The 21,958-nt window shown below is 56.1% G+C and overlaps 5 protein-coding genes across 7 annotated transcripts in view; 3 read left to right on the top strand and 2 right to left on the bottom strand.

The window, feature by feature from the left end:
- Window positions 1-21,958, bottom strand: part of PAFAH1B2 (platelet activating factor acetylhydrolase 1b catalytic subunit 2) — a 1,197,441-nt gene that overhangs the window by 336,133 nt on the left and 839,350 nt on the right. The gene's annotated exons all lie outside the window — the stretch shown is intronic.
- BUD13 (BUD13 homolog) overlaps window positions 1-21,958 on the top strand; it is a 367,265-nt gene that overhangs the window by 276,422 nt on the left and 68,885 nt on the right. The window lies entirely within an intron of this gene.
- APOA1 (apolipoprotein A1) lies at window positions 1,555-3,739 on the top strand. 2 transcript variants are annotated; one of them, XM_050759005.1, is made up of 4 exons: window positions 1,555-1,899; window positions 2,098-2,160; window positions 2,333-2,489; window positions 3,079-3,739. In XM_050759005.1, the coding sequence occupies exons 2-4, from the start codon at window positions 2,118-2,120 to the stop codon at window positions 3,680-3,682; spliced, it is 804 nt and encodes a 267-aa protein (XP_050614962.1). In that variant the 5' UTR covers window positions 1,555-1,899; window positions 2,098-2,117; the 3' UTR covers window positions 3,683-3,739. The 2 variants fall into 2 exon arrangements, with proteins under 2 accessions (XP_050614962.1, XP_050614963.1); XM_050759006.1 differs by lacking the exon at window positions 1,555-1,899 and adding an exon at window positions 1,963-1,986.
- APOC3 (apolipoprotein C3) lies at window positions 6,431-9,453 on the bottom strand. The gene is made up of 4 exons (XM_050759011.1): window positions 9,372-9,453; window positions 8,689-8,756; window positions 8,430-8,553; window positions 6,431-6,739 (listed from the first exon to the last, which is right to left on the bottom strand). Exons 2-4 carry the CDS (start codon window positions 8,741-8,743, stop codon window positions 6,619-6,621), a joined length of 300 nt encoding a protein of 99 aa, XP_050614968.1. The 5' UTR covers window positions 8,744-8,756; window positions 9,372-9,453; the 3' UTR covers window positions 6,431-6,618.
- APOA4 (apolipoprotein A4) lies at window positions 13,788-18,410 on the top strand. 2 transcript variants are annotated; one of them, XM_050759002.1, is made up of 4 exons: window positions 13,788-13,957; window positions 15,739-15,837; window positions 16,190-16,316; window positions 17,088-18,410. In XM_050759002.1, exons 2-4 carry the CDS (start codon window positions 15,789-15,791, stop codon window positions 18,241-18,243), a joined length of 1,332 nt encoding a protein of 443 aa, XP_050614959.1. In that variant the 5' UTR covers window positions 13,788-13,957; window positions 15,739-15,788; the 3' UTR covers window positions 18,244-18,410. The 2 variants fall into 2 exon arrangements, with proteins under 2 accessions (XP_050614959.1, XP_050614958.1); XM_050759001.1 differs by lacking the exon at window positions 13,788-13,957 and having other exon boundaries at window positions 15,585-15,837.

The raw sequence follows: 21,958 nt of genomic DNA, 5'->3' as shown, positions 1-21,958 counted from the left end.
AGGGGAAAATCCTTTGCCTTCTCCAGCTTCTAGGGAAGGGCTGGCCATGCCCCTCAGCTCATGGCCCCCTTCCAGCAGTCACATGAGTCTGACCTCCGCTGCCATCCTCACATCTCCTTCTCTGACTCTGAGGCCCCGCGTCCCTCTTGTATAACTAAGGGCCCCTGTGATGACAATGGGCCCACCTGGAGAATCCAGGCCAACCACCCCATCTCCAGGTCCTTAATCACACTGGCAAAATCTTTTTTTGCCATGGAAGGTAGCAAAGCCACAGGTTCCAGGGATGAGTATGTGGACATCTTTGGGGAGCGTTATTCTGCTTGCCACACAGTAACCCCTGCCATAACTGTGGGCGATGGCATGTTCTATCATTATCTTCAATCAGAAACTGATGTGTGGGGAGGTGACGCATCGTAACTCATCCAGGGTCACACAGCTAGTAAGTGGCAGAGCTGGGATTCAAATCTAAGGTTTTCTGGCTCCAGAATCTTCTCTGAAGTGAAAGGCATGAGGCCGACCACTCCCTGATCTGGTAAACAGAGATGTCAGGCTGGTTTGTAGTGTTAGGGAGTTTCCTGGGGTGATGGTACAGGGCACATGTCTGCCCTGCATCCTAAGTCCAGAGACTGGGTTCTAGGTCCAGCCTTGCGTCTAACTCCCTGAGAGATGAGAGCCTTTGGGCAAAGTCCCTCCGTGCTCTTCAGTCTGTTCATCTGTGAGATGGTGGCGTGGGAAGGGGCTGGAGTGATCTCACAGTTCTTCTCAGCCTGCATCACGGGCTCTAGGACTCAGGTCCTGTCAGTAACCTGCTGGGGGAGGTCTGGGCCTTCCAGGAGAAACCTGACAAGATGATGCTGCAAACACGAACGGACACACTGCACTTCACGTTCACAGGCTGTCTCAGGGGCCTCCAAAAACCCTGACCATTCTTGCCCCATTTTGCAGATAAAAAACTGAGGCTCAGAGAGATTACATAACTTGCCCACAATCTTCCTCCAGCAAGATGGAGGCCAAGTGAAATGAGAAAGGTGGTCTCCTGCCACTTCCTTACCCGAGGGTCTTCTCCCCACACCAGGGCTTCCCGAGGGCTGAGATCCAGTCTCACGTGTGCGTGATCAAATGTAAGTGTGAACAATGCGAAGGGAGACGTCTTCAATCTAAGGGGCTTCAATTCTGTAATGTAATTCTGAGATTATGCCCTTTTTTTTTCAAGTCTTTCCTTTTTGAAGTGATGGTCTTTACAATATCTTTACAAGACAGAATTAAAAGTCGGCAGCTCTGAATTAGTCTCAAGAGTGTTTTGATGCAAGAGGTCTCCGAAACCTCAGTCTGGGAGCCACGGAGCGCTCTCCCCTCTCCCCAGGTTTACCAGTTTGGGAGGCTTGGAGAGAGGCCTGGAGGACCTGCTGGGGACTAAAGAAGCGCACTGGTGGGAGGACAGGACGGGGGGAAGGGGAAGGGGAGTGAAGTAGTCTCCCTGGAATGCAGGATGGTGGGGGAGGAGGTCTCCTGGGTGGAGGAGTCCCAGCGTCCCTCCACCCTCTCCTCTGCCAACACAATGGACAATGGCAACCGCCCACACACTCCCATGGAGGGGAAGGGATGAGTGCAGGGAACCCCGACCCCACCCCAGGGACCTGCAAGCCTGCAGACACTCCCCTCCCGCCCCCACTGAACCCTTGACCCCTGCCCTGCAGCCCCCGCAGCTTGCTGTTTGCCCACTCTATTTGCCCAGCCCCAAGGACAGAGCTGATCCTTGAACTCTTAAGTTCCACATTGCCAGGACCCGTGAGCAGCAACAGGGCTGGGGCTGGGCTTATCTGCCTCCCAGCCCAGCCCCTGGCTGGAGACATAAATAGGCCCCGCAAGGGCTGGCTGCTTAGAGACTGCGAGAAGGAGGTGAGTCCTGCTCCCTGCTTCGGGTGACTCTGGCTCCCCAGCTCGAGGGTCAGGCCCTGCTCCAGGCCGGGCCTCCGGGTACCTGGGGTCTTCTCCCACTCTGCGCCCTTCTCCTCACCTTGCTGCAATGAATGGGGGAGCACGGGGCTTCCGCATGCTAGAGGCCCCCCACTCAACCAGCCCCTTCTTCTCCTCCAGGTCCCCCACGGCCCTTCAGGATGAAAGCTACGGTGCTGACCTTGGCCGTGCTCTTCCTGACGGGTAGGTGTCCCCCAGCCTAGGGAGCCAACCATCGGGGGGCTTTCTCCCCAAACCCCTGTGGCCCACCCTCCTGGGCAGAGGCAGCGCCCTCTCCCCCACCTCCAAGCTTGGCCTTTCGGCTCAGATCTCAGCCCACAGCTGGCCTGATCTGGGTCTCCCCTCCCACCCTCAGGGAGCCAGGCTCGGCATTTCTGGCAGCAAGATGAACCCCCACAGACCCCCTGGGATCGAGTGAAGGACCTGGTCACTGTGTACGTGGAAGCACTCAAAGACAGCGGCAAAGACTATGTGTCCCAGTTTGAAGGCTCCGCCTTGGGAAAACAGCTAAAGTAAGGACCCAGCCTGGGGTTGAGGGCAGGGGCAGGGGCCAGAGGCCTGTGGGAAGATGTTGAAGCCAGACTGGCCGAGTCCTCACCTACTATCTGATGAGCTGGGTCCCACAGATGGTCTGGATGGAGAAACCGGAATGGGATCCCCATGCAGGGTCACAGCCCATGCCCCCTTGCAAAGGACAGACCAGGGCTGCCCGATCTGTGATCACAGTGCCACATTGTGCCTGCAAGTGTAGCAGACCCCTTTCCCTTCTTCACCACCTCCTCTACCCCTGCCCAGCAAGAGTGTGGGCTGTCTTCGGAGAGGCGAATGTGCTGGAGGCATAGAAGCGAGGTCCTTCAAGGGCCCACTTTGGAGACCAAGGTAACTGGGCACCAGTCCCAGCTCTGTCTCCTTCTTAGCTCCTCTCTGTGCCTCGGTCCAGCTGCACAAAGGGGCATGGCCTGGCGGGGCAGGGGTTTTGGTTGAGCGTGTACTGGAAACGCAAGGCCACTGCACCTCCGCGAACAGGTGTTGCCCAGGGCTCACCCCGGTAGGCTGGGGCACTGGGAGGCCAGCCCTCAACCCTTCTGTCTCACGCCCCAGCCTAAAGCTCCTGGACAACTGGGACAGCGTGACCTCCACCGTCAGCAAGCTGCGAGAACAGCTCGGCCCGGTGACCCAGGAGTTCTGGGATAACCTGGAAAAGGAGACAGAGGGCCTGAGGCAGGAGATGAGCAAGGATCTGGAGGAGGTGAAGGCCAAGGTGCAGCCCTACCTGGACGACTTCCAGAAGAAGTGGCAGGAGGAGATGGAGCTCTACCGCCAGAAGGTGGAGCCGCTGCGCGCGGAGCTCCACGAGGGCACGCGCCAGAAGCTGCACGAGCTGCACGAGAAACTGAGCCCGCTGGGCGAGGAGGTGCGCGACCGCGCGCGCGCCCACGTGGACGCGCTGCGCACGCATTTGGCCCCCTACAGCGATGAGCTGCGCCAGCGCCTGGCCGCGCGCCTTGAGGCGCTCAAGGAGAACGGCGGCGCCCGCCTGGCCGAGTACCACGCCAAGGCCAGCGAGCATCTGAGCACGCTCAGCGAGAAGGCCAAGCCCGCGCTCGAGGACCTCCGCCAGGGCCTGCTGCCCGTGCTGGAGAGCTTCAAGGTCAGCTTCCTGAGCGCTCTCGAGGAGTACACTAAGAAGCTCAGCACCCAGTGAGGCGCCCGCCGCCGCCCCCCTTCCCGGTGCTCAGAATAAACGTTTCCGAAGTGGGAAGCCGCTTCTTTCTTTTGGGAGAATAGAGGGGGGTGCGGGGACATCGGGGGAGCCCGGATGGGGCCTTTGGCCCTGGAGCAGGGACTTCCAGCCGGAGTTCAACAACTCCGTGCCCAGACTGGGCGTCTTAGGGCCAAGATCCACGTTGGAGGACCTGCCGGACGCCTGGCTGCTTACGAGTGAGGGAGTAGAGTCTGCCTTACCAAGGCTCAAGTAGAAAGGAAGTCACAGTGGACCAGGCAAAGCCACAGACAATCCAAGGCCAGCTGCCCTGAAAGGGACTCAGACAAGGCCTGCAGCCCTGTCTGGGGCAGGACAGGAAACAGGGTTGCTTTAGTTGGGAGCAGTGGGTTCCCCGTCCCCAGAGGTGTTCCGTACAGAGCCTTCTCCAGCCCAGTCGCTGTCAGCGGGGCGGGGCGGGGCGGCCTCAGGGAGTCACTGGGATTGGGGTTTGGCCCCGGGTGCAAGTGAAGTGCTTGGAGTTTGAGAGCCTCCTCCTTTATGAATTCAAAAACTTCTCGAACACTTCCCTTTTCTTCTCACAAGGCCAGTATCCCCCTCCCACTACTCCTATCCCACCCAGAAACAGCCGCCGCTTCCTCAGGCACGGCAGTGTAAGCCAGCCCTCCACCCGCTGCGGCTCCATGCCATGCCACCGGCTCCATGCCATGCCACGCCACCCCCTCTTTCCGCTAGCCCTGGCAGAAGCTGGCCTGAGTCAGAAAAATCACCACCACCTCTTGCAGGTACATTTTTATTTCCGAGATGCTCTCATATCTGTGATGTCACTGCATCCTTCCTTCCTCCCATCCTGGCTAGATTGCCATCAGAGGCACAGCATGGATGAGGATGCTGAAACCTGGAGATGTGACGTCGCTTGCCCAGTGAACAGCAGGATGAGCTAGGCAGTGCTTTTTAGACCCTGCACCCCTGGCCATCCATGATTATTAAAAAGAGTGTGTGGGTCAGGCACGGTGGCTCAAGCGTGTAATCCCAGCACTTTGGGAGGCTGAGGCGGGCATATCACTTTAGGCCAGGAGTTTGAGACCAGCCTGGCCAATATAGTGAAACACTGTCTCTACTAAAAATACAAAAAATCAGCTGGGCGTGGTGGCTTGCACCCGTAATCCCAGCTACTAGGGAGGCTGAGGAAGGAGAATTGCTTGAACCCAGGGGGCAGAGGTCACAGCTGAAATCATGCCACCACACTCCAGCCTGGGCAACAGAGCAAGACTCCAGGTAAAAAAAAAAAAAAAAAAAAAGAGTGTGTGGCCTGGCACTCAAGTTCACATGGGTGTGCAGGCATGCCTATGTATTGTCACATGACCTCCCTGGTCACAGTCCCTCCTTGCACTCATGTCTGAATGTCCCCGCATGCATGCATGTGGCTTCACAGATCTGGGCAGTGCGCTTGTACAGCCTTCCCTACCCTCTCTCTGCAGGGCCTTTCGCCCACTCATGCAGGCCCTGGATAATCTGCCCATATCCATGTCCCCATCTCCAGTGTATCTTAACTACCCCCTGGGTAAAGGAGTGGGCGTTTTAGTTCCTAACCTTCCAGAGCTACAACAGCAGTCATCCAGCCAGGTCTGGGTGGGAACATTTTCCAGATACGGGTGCTGAGATCTCAGCCCAGAGAGAAGCCCTGGGGAATTTCCAGAAGAAAGCAGTCTCCAGGTGGGGCTGGATACACCGATGCCACTGAGATCTGTAAAGGAGTCCCTAACACCTGACACAGGAGCAACAAAACTGTTTTCTGCACCAACTGAGCAGAATACTCGCAGCTGACCTGGGCTCAAGGTCTGGCCCTGCCACGTGCTGGCTCTGTGATGCTGGCCAAGTGCCTTTGCCTCTCTGGGCCACAGTTTTTTCATCTGAAGAGTGGAGCCCTACTCAAGCCATCTGCAGCTCTGGGGCTCTCTGACCTAACATCTTTTGGGTGGTGGGGACACAAAGGAAGCAGCCTCTGTTGGGGGAGATCTTGTGCTCCTTTTTGGATCCCAGGACACCACCCCCCGCCACTCCAGTCCAGGTCCCAAGGGCCCAGTCAGCTCAACTATAATGATGACAACATTGATCAGGCATCTTTACACGCAGGTGCTGTGCCAAACGGTTCGAACGCTCTCTCATTTCAATCTCATGGCAGGCCTACGGTGGAGGGGATATGGTTGTATCCACTTTACATGTAAGAAACTGAGGCTGATACCAAGGGGAGGAGCTAAGACTAGCGCCTCGTTGCATCTTACTCTAACCCCTAGCGCATCCGGCCTCCTCCCCTCCCCTGTGCCTAAGAGGGCCAGGTGGCCTGGATAGGGGAGGTCAGCTCCACGGTTTTAAGTGAACACACACAGTCTCAACTCTGATGATGACTTAAGTACCAGGCATAGTGGCTGGCATACGGCACACACTCAGGTCATGTTGTGCAGCACCTAACAGTTTATCAAAGTATCAGCAAGCTTATTGTCTGGTTTGACCTTCCGCACAAACCTGTCAAGGAAGGCAGGGTACGGAAGGTGATTCCTACCTTAGAGATGGAGAAACTGAGGCCCAGAGACTGCCCAGCTACCAGAAGGTGGATAGAGCGCTGGACCCCAGGCCTGCCTGACCTGTAGTCCGTCCAGTGCCTACCCACAGAACAGCCTCGGCCCTTTCCCATACCCAGACACAGATGGCACACTTGTGACGGCCCACTCATAGCAGCTTCTTGTCCAGCTTTATTGGGAGGACACCCTGCCTGGAGGGGGGCCAGGCATGAGGTGCGGTAGGAGGGCACTGAGAATACTGTCCCTTTTAAGCAACCTACAGGGGCAGCCCTGGAGGCTGCAGGACCCAAGGAGCTGGCAGGATGGACAGGCAGGTGGACTTGGGGTATTGAGGTCTCAGGCAGCCTCAGCCAGAGTGGGTTTGGCCTCAGGGTTCAAATCCCAGAACCCAGATAACTTGTCCTTAACGGTGCTCCAGTAGTCTTTCAGGGAACTGAAGCCATCGGTCACCCAGCCTCTAAATCAGTAAGGGGAAGCAACAGAGCAGGGCATGAGAACTCCTTTGGAGGCAACTATGGGACCCACACCCATGTCCCCACTGGCTCTCCCTGCCACCCTCTCAACTTCACTGGACAACAGCCCTGAGACCTCAGGCAGGACTGCCCACAGCTGCCACCCTGGGAGAAGAGATGCCCTTACAGGAACCCCAGCACAAGTCGAACCCTGCCGTCTCCAGGTCACCTCAGATGTTTTTGCCCCTGGGCTTGAGGCACAGAGTGACAGGGTGGGGAGATGTGAAAGGTCAAGGCTGTCATTGTTTTCTGTGCAGACAGTATCCCCTGGAGTTGTACATCCTGGTTCTGAGCAGGGTAGGACAGAAGGAGGCAACCTCTCATTTGGAAAGTCATTGGAGGATTGATTAGTTGTGTGATCTGGGGCAGGTCACCTAATCACTCTGAGCCTCAATTTTCTCATCTGCAAAGTGGGAAAATAACACCTACCCCAAAGCCGGTTCTGAGGATTAAGAATGCTTATAAACAACCTCTGCTATGCCAGCCAATGCCAGTCAGGGTGAGGTGAGGAAGGGAGTAGGGAGAGGAGAGGACCGATGGGCAGGGGCAGGATGGGAGAGGAAGGACACACTTCTGCTCACCCTGGCCCCAGGTCTTGGAACAAAGCAGAAGCACTCTCATACCCAGGCTAGAATTGGGCCAAGTGGGGCCTCCCAAGGCAAACCCCTAGCCCAGGGGTCCCCAGCCCCCAAGTCACAGATGGGTACTGGTCCATGGCCAGTTAGGAGCCAGGCTGCACAGCACAAAGTGAGTGATGGGTGACAGAGGAATACTGCCCGAGCCCCGCCTTCTGTCAGGTTAGGCGGCATTAGATTCTCACAGGAGTGTGAAACCTGTTGTGAACTGCGCATGCCAGGGGTCGGGGTGGAGGGCTTCTTATGAGAATCCAATGCCTGGTGATCTGAGGTGGAGCAGTTTCATCCCCAAGCCATCCCCGCTGACCCATGGAAAAACTGTCTACCACAAAACTGGTCCCTGGTGCCAAAAAGGTTGAGGACCACTGCTCTAGCCAGACCTTCAGAAAAGGAAAATGGGGTCAGGCGCAGTGGCTCATGCCTGTAATCCCAGCAATTTGGGAGGCCGAGGTAGGCAGATCACCTGAGGTCAGGAGTTCAAGACCAGCCTGTCCAACATGGGGAAACCCCGTCTCTGAGAAAAATACAAAAAGTAGCTGGATGTGGTGGCACGCCTGTAATCCCAGCTACTTGGGAGGCTGAGGCAGGAGAACGGGGTGAACCTGGGAGGCAGAGGTTGCAGTGAGCTGAGATCGCTGAGATCGCACCACTGCACTCTAGCCTGGGTGACAGAGGGAGACTCCATCTCAAAAAAAAAAAGAAAGAAAGAAAAGAAAATAAAAAGAAAGAAAAGGAAAGGAAAATGGAAATGAGGGCTAAAATGGCCCACCCTAGAACTGCTCTGGGGAGAAAGGAGGGACCCGGGAGGAACGCAGTCTCAACTCTGTCGTCTCTCCCACAGCAGCCTGACAAAGGCCCTGTGAGGAAAGAGGAGGCCAAAGAGGCACAGGACCAGGGGAGGCTGGCACCTCCATTCCATTGCTGGGATCTCACCAGGGCAGGGCGGGTGGGAATGGAGGGAGCTGGCATGAGGGATGGGGAGGGAGGCCAGCGGGTGTACCTGGCCTGCTGGGCCACCTGGGACTCCTGGACGCTGGTCAGTGCATCCTTGGCGGTCTTGGTGGCATGCTGCATGTAGCCCTGCATGAAGCCAAGAAGGGAGGTGTCCTCGGCCTCTGAAGCTCCTGAGGAAAGAGCAGGGCTGAGTGTGGTGGATCGGCCTCTAGGCGAGCCCTGAGCTCCTGCTTGACCACCCATTAGGACTGGGATCCCCAAGCCACCTCCATCCTGCCCCCAGCCCAGTCCCACCAAGTGCTTACTGGCAGAGGCCAGGAGTGACAGCAGGGCAGCAACAAGGAGTACCCGGGGCTGCATGGCGCCTCTGTTCCTGCAAGGAATTGTCCTGTGAGGGGCACCCCAGGCCCCCATGCCTCTGGACCCCTCCCTGGACAGGTGGCATGACCCCTAAGGTGGGACCTGAGCTGGGTCTGCCAGAGGGAGTAGGGGCCTGCTTCCTGCTAATACGGGCTCTCAGAAGGGGGACTAGTGAGGGGCCCAAAGGGAGGTAGGTGGGATGGAGCAGAAAACCCACCAGACTGGACATCAAGGCACCTGCGGTCTGGACTGGTCTCTGTCCAGTGCAGCCAACATGCTGTGTGACTTTGGGGGCTTTCTGGCCCTCTCCAGGCCTCAGTTTCCCTGTCTGGGTAGGACTGGGCTGTCTAAGGCTTCCTCCAGCCCTAAGCCTGCAGAATGACGGGGAAGCCTGCACTTGGAACCATTTCCAGCCCCACCCCCTGTGTAGCTTTGGGCAAGTGACACCCCTCCCGGGCCTCCATTTTCTTCAGGTTATGATGAGGGGTGGGGGGCACCCGTCCAGCTCCGAGGCTTCCTTAGCTCTAGCAAGTGTTTCTCCAGGCTTGCTGGCTGGGCTGGGCAGGGAGCTCCTCTTGCTCCTCTTCATCCTCCTCCCCTCCTCTTTCCCCTCCCCAGAGGGCATTACCTGGAGCAGCTGCCTCTAGGGATGAACAGAGCAGGCAGGCAGGAGGGTTCTGACCTGTTTTATATTGTCTCCAGGGCAGCAGGCACTGAGGACCCAGGGCACTGGGCAAAGGTCACCTGCTGATCAGAGACCAGGGCCTGAGGCAGGGCGGCCAGAGGCAGCAAGCTGGCGGGAGAGTTGGGAAATCCCCAGGAGACTGTGTCCATGCTGCTGTCCCGCCAGCCCTGCAGCCCAGATGAGCTCAGGAACTAGGGGTGGGCCTGGGGTACCCCCATTCCTTCCTAGCTGACTGGCTCCCCAGGGAGAGACTGGTGAGAGGGGAAACGGCTTGGACATAGGCCAGGGGCCTCGGGCCCATCTCGGCCCTTCACACTGGAATTTTAGGCCCCTGCCTCCGCCAGCCCCAAGCCCTGAACACAGCCTGGAGTAGAGGGGTGAGGAACTTCTTCAGATTTAAGAACAAGCGGGTGGGTTGGGCTGGGGGGGGCCTGGAGTAAAGGCACGGAAGACCAGGCAGCAGTGGCTCCGGCAGGCCTGGAGACAGGGCTGAGCCCTCACAGCTCCTCCCAGCACATCCATCTGTGGGTTTCAATCCGGGCAGGTGAGCACTGCTCACCCAGCAGCCCCCACCCGCCCCCACCCCTGTGTGCCCCACCACTGCCTCCTCCTGAGTGCAGGGCAGGGGTCGGTGGGGAAGGGCCAAGGTCACTCAGAGCCCAAGGCCTTTGTCCCTCCCTCCACCAGGTTCCCTATTTTGCCCTCTGGACCCACTGATAACATCCCCTGGGGGAGGAGCTGGTCTCATGGCTCGGGCCCTCCCCAGCCTCCACCAGGATTGATTCTCTCCTTCACCTTCCTGGGTTCCTCAGTGGGGTTGGGGGAAGAGCAGCCCTCACTGCCCCCTGGCTGTGGGAGCAACTGGGAGGAACAAGGTCTGGTGAGGAGAGGGCACAGAGGAGTTCTGTCGGGCGTCAGTGGTCCAGGAGGGGCGGCTGACCCTTCTCGGGGCTGAGATGTCCCCTGGGCCCACAGTGAAGCCGCAGCAGGGATGGCAGGATGAGGGGGCCTGTCTTCCACATGCTGAGACCTTGAAGCCAGGACATCTTAGGCTTAAATGATGCCTTTGGCACTTAATATGACCCAGGCCACAAAGATAACATCTCAGAACCTCAATTTTCTGAGGATAAAATGGGGCTAAAATACTGATTTCCCAGAGTGGCGCTGAAAAGGAAATGAGACAGAGAAGTACAAAGCAGCGGGACCACGGAGGGACTCACACCTCCCTCTCCCTCCCAATGTTGTGCCCTTCCCAGACAGCAGTCTGCAGGCAGCAGGAGCCTCTAACATAAAAAATAGAGCTCTGGCAGCAAGTCGTCCTCTCAGAAGTAACTAACACCACAGTATGAAATCAGAGGCCTGAGAAAGTGGCCCGGCTCTGCCCTCAGAATTCTTTATCGGTGGGTGAGACTTGGAATTACTCTGGTAGGGATTCACTCCTGGCTGCACACAGTGGCTCATGCCTGTAATCCCAGCAATTTGGGAGGCTGAGATGGGCGGATACTTGAGGCGAGGAGTTTCAGACCAGCCTGGGCAACATGGCCAAACCCAGTCTCTACTAAAAATACAAAAAATTAGCTGGGCATGGTGACACCTGTAGTCCCAGCTACTCAGGAGGCTGAGGCACGAGAATTGCTTGAACCCCGGAGGTGGAGGTTGCAGTGAGCCAAGATCGCGCCATTGCACTCCAATGACAGAGCTAGACTTGGTCTAAAAAAAGAGAGAGAGATTCATTCCTTTGACTTAAGACTTTGTTTTCTGTTAAAATGCAAATAGAATCCTGTGAAGTAGACATTAACTCCATTTTATAGGTTGTAAATCTAAGGCTCTAAGGGCTCCAAGTGCACAGCCCATTAGTAGTAAGGCTGGGAGCCTTAATCCAGGTCTTCACACACACCAGGCAAATACCAGACGGCCTAGAGCACTGAGACCCCTATAGACGCATCAGTCACATGCCCTGAACAAATCCGTCTCAAGTCTCCTGCAGACTTTGATGATGGGGTAGAAGGCGAGGAGGTGGTCACTGAAGGCTGCAGGCTTTGGTGATGGGGTAGAAGGCGAGGAGGTGGTCACTGGAGGATTTGGTATTGGGGACGCCCTTTCCTGTTCTGCTGTGGCCTGCTCCATAGCCCCAGAGGCAAAGGCACAGTGGGGACCCAGATCCAGGCAGGGGCGGGCAACAAGGTCCATGGGCCCGGGCAGGCTAAAATGGGCTGGCAGGGTCCCGTGGCCCCAGATCCTCCAAGCCCTTCCACCTGTGCAGAGGGTATGGAGGAGCCTGGCCTCTCTCTCTTGCATGGCAATGGACCCAGGGAGGTCAGGACATGTGGGCAGAGAGACCTGGCAGCGTGCTGAGCTAGATGCAGCACACCTCCAGGAAGCCTGGTGCCTTGTCTCTTTCCAAGGGCTTGGTACCTGTGAACACCTGTGGCCCCTCACCAGCAGTCCAGCCTGCACCTCGGTGGGGGCTCTCTTGGTGGTCAGCCTAAGCTGCCCCCTCTCTCATCATGGCACTCCTGGAATTAAGACTGGTTCGGGGAGAAGCCAGTGGTAGATGGGAGGAAAAGGGGATTTGACCATCTGGGGCCACAAATGGTCCTCTGGGGTTGGGCTGTTTCACCCTGTGTCCAGGTGAGGTTTAGTACTCAAGCCCCCGTGATCCGTGCCCTTCCTGCCAGTCTGGGCTGGGCAACCCTGATTCAGACCTGTTGGCCAGAGGCCCTTGTTCATCACACATCATCATGCTGGCAGTTCCTCCTAGTATCTCACCCAGATCCCTCCTATGGCAACAGGAGCTGTCCTTTAGTTCTGCCCGGGGGAGGGCCCCTTGAAGCATACGTGAGGCACATGTCTGTGTGACCTGCCTGTCCCTGGCTGAGTCTGTCCCTGGCTGGATCTGAGTTGTCTGCTCCTGACTCTGACCTCTGGACTGACCCCTGGTTTGATCCCTGTGTGACTGGCCAGGAGGGGTGGCCATAGCTAATGCTGAGCAATCAGCCTCATTGCCTCACCAATCATTACGTCTGTCGGTTGTACAGATAAGGAGAGGCTCGGAGAGGCCATGTCTCCCTTGAGATCACACAGGCCTTTCACGCCCACTAAGGTGGAGGCCCCTGACTCACAGGACCAGGCCCGGCTGAAAGGCAATCTGCTCTTCCCATCAGCTACTTGCACCCTGTAAGACTGGGCACAGGGGGCCCTCATTCTCTCCCTGCTCCCCAAAACAAATCCATCTACAGATCGATGCAAAACATGCCCACAGACTCTGGGAAGTAAATACATTCATTAACAGGTCACATCCCTGCCACGCTGAGAGGCAGCAGGCCCCCTCGTGAGTGTGGGTGCACGTATGGGCTGTGCCAGTCCCTGGATTCTTAGTGATTTGCATACTTCTGTGAATCCGCACACACTCTGGCGGATGCTATCGGAGATGCTCAAATGGTGCAGGCGCTCCCAGCATGGGTGCACCCAGGCGGGTGGACGAGACAGAAGAGCTCTGGACCTCTCACATGCTGGTGGCACCTGCTGCTCAGACTGTGAGTCCCGGAGGTCAAACTGCAGCTGAGGTGTCTTTTGTGACTCAGTCTCCTCCTCAGCTCTGGCCTGAGGAAGGGACAGGAGCACTGAGTACTGATCTTTGCTCCCGCGGCAAGCTGGACTGTGCCTGATTCAGGAGCAGGGTTGGGACCAATGGGTTCCAGGGAGGTAAGCCTTGCAGGGGTAAGATGTGGCTAACATTCAGTGATCATTTTTACTATGTGCCAGACATTGTTGCAAGCATTATATAATTATCTCAGTGAATCCTCACAGCCTGGGAGGCAGGTACAGTGGTTATGTCTCACCAAGGCAACCGAGGCCCAGAGAGGTTATGAGACTTGCCCAAGGACACACAGGCAGTACGTGTTGGAGGCTGGATGCAAAGCCAGGGAGTGGACTCCAGCATCTGACCCCAACAGTCACTGAGAGATGGCACAGGCTACATCAAAAAGGAGGCAGCATGGTAGCATGGGGACCACTGCAGGGCAGCGGGTACCCAGCAGAAGAGGTGCCAGAGTCAGAAGGTCATTTGGCTGCCTTCAACCCTGTGAGACATCAAGCCACTTCAGGAAACTGAAAGAAATGCACACAAAGCAAATTTGAGTTAGCACAATTGTGGTCTACTCTGATGGCATTCATTTTTACAAATAAATGTAGCTCACTGTTGTCAGGCACTGCACTCACCGATAGGAGCCAATAGTGCAATGTGCTGGACATCACCTCACAGTCACTGGGAGTGGTGTGGTCTGGCAGAGGGACCCACACTGACGTGGTGTGTCACATTCTCAGTGGATGTCTGTATGTGATTATGCATGCAGCCTCATTTAGAGATCCTCTAGACATCTAAGTAGAAGACTTCCTGTGCACCACCACCGTTGCCCTCCATCCGCCAATGGGAGGTCCCCTGAGAGCCTCAGGTCCCGAGATTCTGCTCAAGCCAGCTGCTCCTGCCCAGGGAGTGTGACCGGAAGCTGCGGAGGGCAGGAGCTAAGGTTGGTCCCACCTATCACCCTGCCTCTGTCCCACCTGGTGCCCCTCAGAGGGCTGAGTCTCACTCTGCCACTCTCACTAGAAGAGGGAGCACTCTGCTACACTCCCTGCTTTACTCCAAATCAGGAACACAGTATGATTATCATAATAACAGTAACTATTTTTCAGAACTTACTCTGTGCCAGGAACTCTATAGGCAGCCCTCTGTATCCTTGGTTTCTGTGTCCATGGATTCAACCAGACTTGGATTGAAAATATTTTTTTAAAAATTGCATTTGTGGGCCAGGCACAGTGGCTCACACCTGTAAGCCCAGCACTTTGAGAGGCCGAGATGGGAGGATCACTTGAGGCCAGGAGTTGGAGACCAGCCCGAGCAACATAGCAAAAGCCCATCTCCATTAAAAACAATGTTTCAAAAAAAAGTTGCATCTGGGCAGGGTGCAGTGGCTCATGCCTGTAAGCCCAGCACTTTGGGAGGCCAAGATGGGAGGACTGCTTGAGGCCAGGAGTTGGAGACCAGCCTGAGTAACATGGTGAAGCCCCGTCTCTACTAAAAAATACAAAAATCAGCTGGGCCTGGTGGCAGGTGCCTGTAATCCCAGCTACTTAGGAGGCTGAGGCAGGAGAATTGCTTGAACCTGGGAGGCAGAGATTGCAGTGAGCCAAGATCGCACCACTGCACTCCAGCCTGGGTGACAGAGTGAGACTCCGTCTCAAAAAAAAAAGAAAAAGAAAAAGAAAATTGCACCTATACTGAACATATACAGACTTTTTTGGTGATTGTCTCCTAAACAATACAGTATAACCACCATTCACACAGCATTTCTGTTGTATTAGCTATTATAAGTAGTCTAGAGATTTAAAGTACGTGGGAGGTTGTGCTTAGGTTATATGCAAATACTATGCCATTTTATATCAAGGACTTGAGCATCCATGGATTTTTTGTCCTGGAATCAATTTCCCATGGAGACTGAGGGAGGACCCTACTACCCACTTTGCAAGCAATGTCTTCTTTAATGTACTGAACCATCGCATTGCTCAGAGGAGAGACTGAGGCTGAGGGCTTTGAATAACTAGACCAAGGAGGCACAGCTTGGGAGTGGGACATGAAGCACACTACAATTAACCCTTTCAGGATAAGGCCCTGTCCCCTGCACCCATCTGCCCAAAGGCTCTCCAGCGCCCCCTCCTCTTGGGTGTACCTTGACAAGAGACCTAGATTTTAGCTCCCTATGCTATCTGCTGCCCTGGATGGTCCCACTCTAGTGTCTGCTGCTCTGAGATGGAGTCAGCATTAGTGGCAGATGTGGAGATTGGGGGGAACTCTCTTCACTGGGGCAGACAGAGGAGATGTGGACTTTGCCCCCCATGAGCCTGGCACAAACCCAGAGCCGCCAGCAGAGCCTCGAGGCATCAGTCCCGGGCTCAGGGGCTCCTCAAGGTGTTTCTCTCACCGTTTTCCGCTCCCCTCCTCCTTTCCACGCTGAGGTTGGTAGTGGGGGTGCCTATGCACAGAACAGCCACTACTTCTAACTATCGCCTAAGCCCCGGTCTGCTGTCAGCTTCCACGTAGTCTCAGGGTCACAAAAGTCCAAGAGGCCTCTTCGGAATGTGTCACCTTCCAGCGTGGAGTCACACTGGGGAAGGAGGTGGGGAGGGCAGCCGGGAGGGCAGTGGTAGGGAGAGAGTTTAAATGTCTGGCTGGCTCTGAGCTTCAGTCAGTTCCCACAGCAGCGCAGGTGAGCTCTCCTGAGGATCTCTTCATCAGCTCCCCTGGTTGTAGGGACGATCCAGGGTGGCAGGAAACTCCTCCAGCCCAGCAAGGAGCTCAGGATGTTCCTGAAGGCCGCGGTCCTGACCCTGGCCCTGGTGGCTGTCACCGGTGAGTACAAGCTATCTTCGGATGGGGCTCTTAGGCGGCTGCTCTGAGTGGTGCAGGATGGAAGTTGGGCCAAAGCAAAAGGACACTTCTGAGTGCCCATCAGCCCCCAGCTGGACATGAGGTCTGCCTGGCTGCCAAGTGGCTCACGGGAGAGCTGGCCCAGTCCCAGTGGTGGGCCCACTGGCATTGGTGCTATACCAGTTTCACATATCCCTGTGGCTTCCAAAAAGCTAAGCCCAGGCAGGGAAAATTGCAGATGGGGCACCCCCGCCATCATCCAGTCTGCAGCTCAGAGCTGGAGCAGAGGGGCCACGAAGAGACAGGGTCTCATGAATTCTCTGTTACCACCCAGGAGCCCGGGCTGAGGTCAGTGCTGACCAGGTGGCCACGGTGATGTGGGACTACTTCAGCCAGCTGAGCAGCAATGCCAAGGAGGCCGTGGAACATCTCCAGAAATCTGAACTCACCCAGCAACTCAAGTAAGAGGGAGTACAGTGTGCGGTGGTGACAAGGAGTTCTTAAAGACCATGCCATGTATTGGCAAGGGTTGAGCTTAGAGTCAGGAGCCCTGAGCTTAGGATACCCACTGCCCTGCCACTAACTGGCTGGGCCTCTGAACCGAGGATCCACATATGTAAACTGGAAGGTTGGATCGAATCATCCCTGCGATGTCCTTTTGCTTTGATGTTCTAGAGTTTGACGAATGGCCACATCCTATCATTTGGGCTCACGGAAGAAAGGGAGGGAGGAAAATGTCATGTGAGCTGATTTCTAATACGTTTCAGAAAGACAGGCCCCACTGGAATCAAGGGGAGGGAGCTGGGAATATTTGGGAGGCCCCTGGGCACAGGCAAGGAAGGCAGCACCTTGTGTCGCTGGAAGACCCCGGCAGAGGTCAGGAAGACAACATTCTGTTACATAAGGTGATCCTATGTTGCAGCACACCCCCTCAGGGAAGGACCCCAAAGTCCCACCCTCTGCAGACAAGGAGGGGAAAGCAAACTGCTGGAGGTGACATGATGGGTAGATTCTGAGACAAAGTCTGTGGGAGATACCGAGATAGAAATTCAGTGTCATAACTTAGTCTGTGACAGCCATCCTCTCCAATCTGAACCGCCATAGGGAGGGTGAATTTGGTATCCCTGAGCACTCACCTGTCCTAGCAAGTGTGCATAAGGTGAGTGGTATACAAGCAGTCTTGCCACGTGAGTGCCAAGTGTAACGTGGCCTCCTTGTGCCCTTCCCCACAGTGCCCTCTTCCAGGACAAACTTGGAGAAGTGAACACTTACGCAGGTGACCTGCAGAAGAAGCTGGTGCCCTTTGCCACCGAGCTGCATGAACGCCTGGCCAAGGACTCGGAGAAACTGAAGGAGGAGATTCGGAAGGAGCTGGAGGAGGTGAGGGCCCGGCTGCTGCCCCATGCCAATGAGGTGAGCCAGAAGATCGGGGAAAATGTGCGAGAGCTGCAGCAGCGCTTGGAGCCCTACACGGACCAGCTGCGCACCCAGGTCAACACGCAGACTGAGCAGCTGCGGCGCCAGCTGACCCCCTACGCACAGCGCATGGAGAGAGTGCTGCGGGAGAACGCCGACAGCCTGCAGACCTCGCTGAGGCCCCACGCAGACCAGCTCAAGGCCAAGATCGACCAGAACGTGGAGGAGCTCAAGGAGCGCCTCACGCCCTACGCCGACGAGTTCAAAGTCAAGATCGACCAGACCGTGGAGGAGCTGCGCCGCAGCCTGGCTCCCTATGCTCAGGACGCACAGGAGAAGCTCAACCACCAGCTCGAGGGCCTGGCCTTCCAGATGAAGAAGAACGCCGAGGAGCTCAAGGCCAGGATCTCGGCCAGTGCGGAGGAGCTGCGGCAGAGGCTGGCGCCCTTGGCCGAGGACATGCGTGGCAACCTGAGGGGCAACACCGAGGGGCTGCAGAAGTCGCTGGCAGAGCTGGGCGGGCACTTGGACCGGCATGTGGAGGAGTTCCGGCTCCGGGTGGAGCCCTACGGGGAGAACTTCAACAAAGCTCTGGTGCAGCAGATGGAACAGCTCAGGCAGAAGCTGGGCCCCCATGCGGGGGACGTGGAAGGCCACTTGAGCTTCCTGGAGAAGGACCTGAGGGACAAGGTCAACTCCTTCTTCAGCACCTTCAAGGAGAAAGAGAGCCAGGACAACACCCTCTCCCTCCCAGAGCCCGAGCAGCAGCGGGAGCAGCAGCGGGAGCAGCAGCGGGAGCAGGAGCAGGAGCAGAAGCAGGAGCAGCAGCAGGAGCAGCAGCAGCAGCGGGAGCAGCAGCGGGAGCAGCAGCGGGAGCAGCAGCGGGAGCAGCAGCGGGAGCAGCAGCAGCAGGAGCAGCAGCAGGAGCAGCAGCAGGAGCAGGTGCAGATGCTGGCCCCTTTGGAGAGCTGAGCTGCCCCTGGTGCACTGACCCCACCCTCGCAGACACCTGCCCTGCCCTGCCACCTGTCTGTCTGTCTGTCCCAAAGCAGTTCTGGTATGAACTTGAGGACACATGTCCAGTGGGAGGTGACACCACCTCTCGATATTCAATAAAGCTGCTGAGAATCTAGCCTCAACTGGTTGCCAGATGACTCCTCCTTGCAGCTGGGAAGGTGGGGAGGTAACCATGACTGGGCAGAGCTTAGCAGCGGCCTGGCAGGAGACACCCAGGATTGGGGAGATGAGACTGCAGGAGAGGTAAGGGCAGGGTGTGCTGGAGGCGAGTGTACGGGGAGTCTTCTAAGGGGAGGCAGAAAAAGATATCACAAATTATCCCAAGTCAAAATATGCAACCCACTTATATTCATTTAGCCAACAAATATACATTGAATGCCTCCGATGCGCCAGTCATTGTTCTAGGCACCCGACAACCAGCAAACAGCGTTTGTGGAGCCGTGTGCCCAACTCTGCCTCACACTGAGGGGGACACCTGGAGGCAAGCAGGACAGGGTTCCTGGCCTTGGAGAGCTCACGGTACACCAAGAGAGATGGTTCCTCCTTGCATGAGATCTTCAGTGCCTTTACCTTATTTATGTGGTTGCATTGAACCCACCCCACCCCAGTTCCATTATAAAAGCAGTAAGGTTTATTTCAGAAATGTCTTGACTGCTAAACCTGTGGTCTCCATCCAGAATTGAGGAATGAGGCTTGGGGACCGAGACGAGTCCAGGGAGGAGAGGAGGAGTAGGTGCTGGAGCCTGCAGGGCCCTGCTCTGCTCTGTCCAGGGGCCTCCTGCCAGGTGGCCTGCCAGTTTGGGACCGATTTTGTAGCCACTGGGGTTAGGGGCAGAGAGTCAGGGGGCCTGAGCAGTCTCATCAGCACAGCCAGCTGTGGGCAGCTGTGGGCAGCTGCAGCCTTGGCGCGGTCTCTCACCCCACCCTTAGAGACTCAAAAACCTCCCCAAGGGAAGAGCCAGTTCAAGCCTTTGTCTCAAAGGACTCCACATCCTGGCTGTTACCTCTGGACCCCAGCCCTGCGAATCTAGCCACCTCTCTTTCCTCTCCACAGGGGGATGCAGGCCCTTCAGGGTTTTCCTGGAAGAGGCCTGGAACATGCTAAGGAGGAGGGGGACGGGCCCTGGGAGGGTGTCCTGGGGCCTCCTCCTTCCCTCTCAAGGTGCCCTCAGGGTGGTGGCCCCCTGCATGGTCTGGCCCAGGCCTATACCCCTCTGGCCCCTGGTGCTGGCCTGGTGGGAGGGATGGATGCTTGGGAATCAGACAAGCCTGGGTTTGAATCCTGGCTTTTTGACTGACTGCTGGGCGATGTGGGGCAGATAACTGAGCTTCTTTGGAAGACGTGGGTAATGACAATCCCCGGTTCACAGAGGAGTTGTGCTGAAGGTTTGATGGAGCAACGGAGTCAAGCACTTAACCTCAGGCACGGAGTAAATGTGCAATAGCTGGTGCTGCAGTAAACGCGACTTCCTCCTCCCGCTCACCTCCAGGCCACACTCTATTGATGAGGCCGCCAGAGCTGGCCAAGGGCAGACCCCTGGGTCTCCCCTGCCCCAGCTGCTCTGGCTCCTGCATACCAGGCCAGTAAGGCTGCTGCTGCCACTTTGATACCTACCCCCATTAGAAGCACAGGAACCTATGGGGAAACACCTTGACAAACCCACCAGGCGCCTGGAGGTTTACTGGATGGCTTTAGGAAAGGGCCAATGAGGCCAAACAGAGCAACGAGGCACCAAAAGGAAGTGAGATGCAGGGTGAGCTGGGTTTCAAGAGGGTCTGGAAGCTTCTGAGATGCTCTCAGACCTCACCTGAGGGCTGCCTGGTTTAGGGCTGACTCCAGAACCCCTGGGGGCCTCAGTGTCTCCCAGAACTTGGTTCTTAATATGAACCCTTGGCCGTGTGCGGTGGCTCACGCCTGTAACCCCCGCACTTTGGGAGGCCGAGGCGGGCGGATCACGAGGTCAAGAGATTGAGGCCATCCTGGCCAACATGGTGAATCCCAGTCTCTACTAAAAATACAAAACAATTAGCCAGGTGTGATGGCGGGCTTCTGTAATCCCAGCTACTTGGGAGGCTGAGGCAGGAGAATTGCTTAAACTCGGGAGGCAGAGGTGGCAGTGAGCCGAGATCGCACCATTGCACCACTCCAGCCTGGGCAAAAAGAGCATAACTCTGTCTCAAAAAAAAAAAAAAAATGTGTGTGTGTGTGTGTGTGTGTGTGTGTATATATATATATATATATATGAACCCTGGATGAGACCTGTGCACCTCTCCCACCACCCCCAGGGCCATCCTGCAGGTCTCTGAGGGTCCTGCCACAGTCCTCGTCCTCCTGGATGAGGAATGCCTTCTCTTTCCTGTACCAAGATGCCTCATCAGTCCCCTGGGTCACTGACCTGGCAGATGTCTCTTGGTAGTAACTTTTCTTTTGGCTGCTGCAATGAACTGAATGTTTGTGTCCCCCTAAATTCCTATGTTGCAATCCTAACCTGTAAGGTGACAGCATTAGGAGAGAAGACATGTGGGAGGTGATCAGGTCATGAGGGGGAGAGACCTCAGGAATGAGATTAGCGTCCTTATAGAAGAGGCCAGCAGAGATCCCTTGCCCCTTCCACATGAGAGGACACAGCTAGAAGGTGCCATTTATGAACCAGGAAGTGGGCCCTCACCAGACACAGGGTATGTCGGTGCCTTGCTCTTAGACTTCCCAGCCTCCAGGACTATGAGGAATAAATGTCTGTTGTTTATAATCCACCCAGTTTTTGGTGCCTCGTTATAGTAGCCCAAAAGATCTAAGACACCCTCCCAGCCTCTGAAGCCCTCCTGTTTTGTTTGGGAAGTGTCTCGCTGATGAGTTTTGGTGGGAGTCAGAGGCTACCTCCATTACAGACACGAACAACTCCAGTTGCCTGCCTTCCAGCCTCCCTTACCTCCAGCATGGGACACAGGACCTACGCGCAGCAAATCAGATGTAATTGCCCCAGACTGGTGCAAAGAAACAGGGACAGTGGAGAATCTTTTCTGGGGTGGGCAGGAACAGTGTGGCAGCAACAGGCAGCTTGCAGCCAGGCTAGAGCCTCAGGCCAGGGACCAGGCGTGGCAGTGGCTGCTGGGCAAACTGGGCTGTCCCCATCCTGGCTCAGTGGTGACAGCACAGCCGTCCCCATCACTCTAGTTCTGTGGCATGAGCGTGGCCATGTTTCTCCCTCAGCTCCCCTTATTCTTGTTTATTTTCCAAACCAAGTACTCCAGCTTTCCTAGACCTTTTCTCGAAATTCCTGGAAATGTGTCAATAAATTCATCTTCTGATTATATCTTCCAGAGGAGATTCCTGTGGCTAGCAATTAAGAACCTTGATTGAGGCCAGGCACGATGGATCACACCTGTAATCCCAGTTACTCAGGAGGCTGAGGCAGGAAAATCGCTTGAACCCAGGAGGTGGAGGTTGCATTCAGCCGAGATTGCACCATTGCACTCTAGCCCAGGTGAAAGAGCAAGACTCAGTCTCAAAAACAAACAAACAAAATTTAAAAACCACTTTGATCCACACACCCCTTCCCTCTTGGGGATGTTTCTCTTGCTTTGGGCCTTGGAAGACACACCCTCATCTCTGCCCTGTTCCAGTTGGTCAATTGGTTTGTCTGAGGTACCCTTATTAGTCCTCATTAGG

Source organism: Macaca thibetana, chromosome 14, assembly GCF_024542745.1.
Source record: "Macaca thibetana thibetana isolate TM-01 chromosome 14, ASM2454274v1, whole genome shotgun sequence".
In the NCBI taxonomy this organism is placed as follows: Eukaryota; Metazoa; Chordata; class Mammalia; order Primates; family Cercopithecidae; genus Macaca; species Macaca thibetana.
The sequence above is the reverse complement of the archived record's forward strand: the minus strand, read 5'-3'. Positions and strand labels throughout refer to the sequence as shown.

What these genes read in the sequence shown, in the direction of transcription:
- APOA4 (XM_050759002.1), top strand. Translation starts at nt 15,789, where the DNA reads ATGTTCCTGAAGGCCGCGGTCCTGACCCTGGCCCTGGTGGCTGTCACC. An exon ending in GGCCCTGGTGGCTGTCACCG is followed by an intron (nt 15,838 to 16,189) that starts GTGAGTACAAGC and finishes GTTACCACCCAG; the next exon opens with GAGCCCGGGCTGAGGTCAGT. An exon ending in GAACTCACCCAGCAACTCAA is followed by an intron (nt 16,317 to 17,087) that starts GTAAGAGGGAGT and finishes CCTTCCCCACAG; the next exon opens with TGCCCTCTTCCAGGACAAAC.
- APOA1 (XM_050759005.1), top strand. Translation starts at nt 2,118, where the DNA reads ATGAAAGCTACGGTGCTGACCTTGGCCGTGCTCTTCCTGACGG. An exon ending in GGCCGTGCTCTTCCTGACGG is followed by an intron (nt 2,161 to 2,332) that starts GTAGGTGTCCCC and finishes TCCCACCCTCAG; the next exon opens with GGAGCCAGGCTCGGCATTTC. An exon ending in GCCTTGGGAAAACAGCTAAA is followed by an intron (nt 2,490 to 3,078) that starts GTAAGGACCCAG and finishes CTCACGCCCCAG; the next exon opens with CCTAAAGCTCCTGGACAACT.
- APOC3 (XM_050759011.1), bottom strand. Translation starts at nt 8,743, where the DNA reads ATGCAGCCCCGGGTACTCCTTGTTGCTGCCCTGCTGTCACTCCTGGCC. An exon ending in GTCACTCCTGGCCTCTGCCA is followed by an intron (nt 8,554 to 8,688) that starts GTAAGCACTTGG and finishes CTCTTTCCTCAG; the next exon opens with GAGCTTCAGAGGCCGAGGAC. An exon ending in CAGGTGGCCCAGCAGGCCAG is followed by an intron (nt 6,740 to 8,429) that starts GTACACCCGCTG and finishes TTACTGATTTAG; the next exon opens with AGGCTGGGTGACCGATGGCT.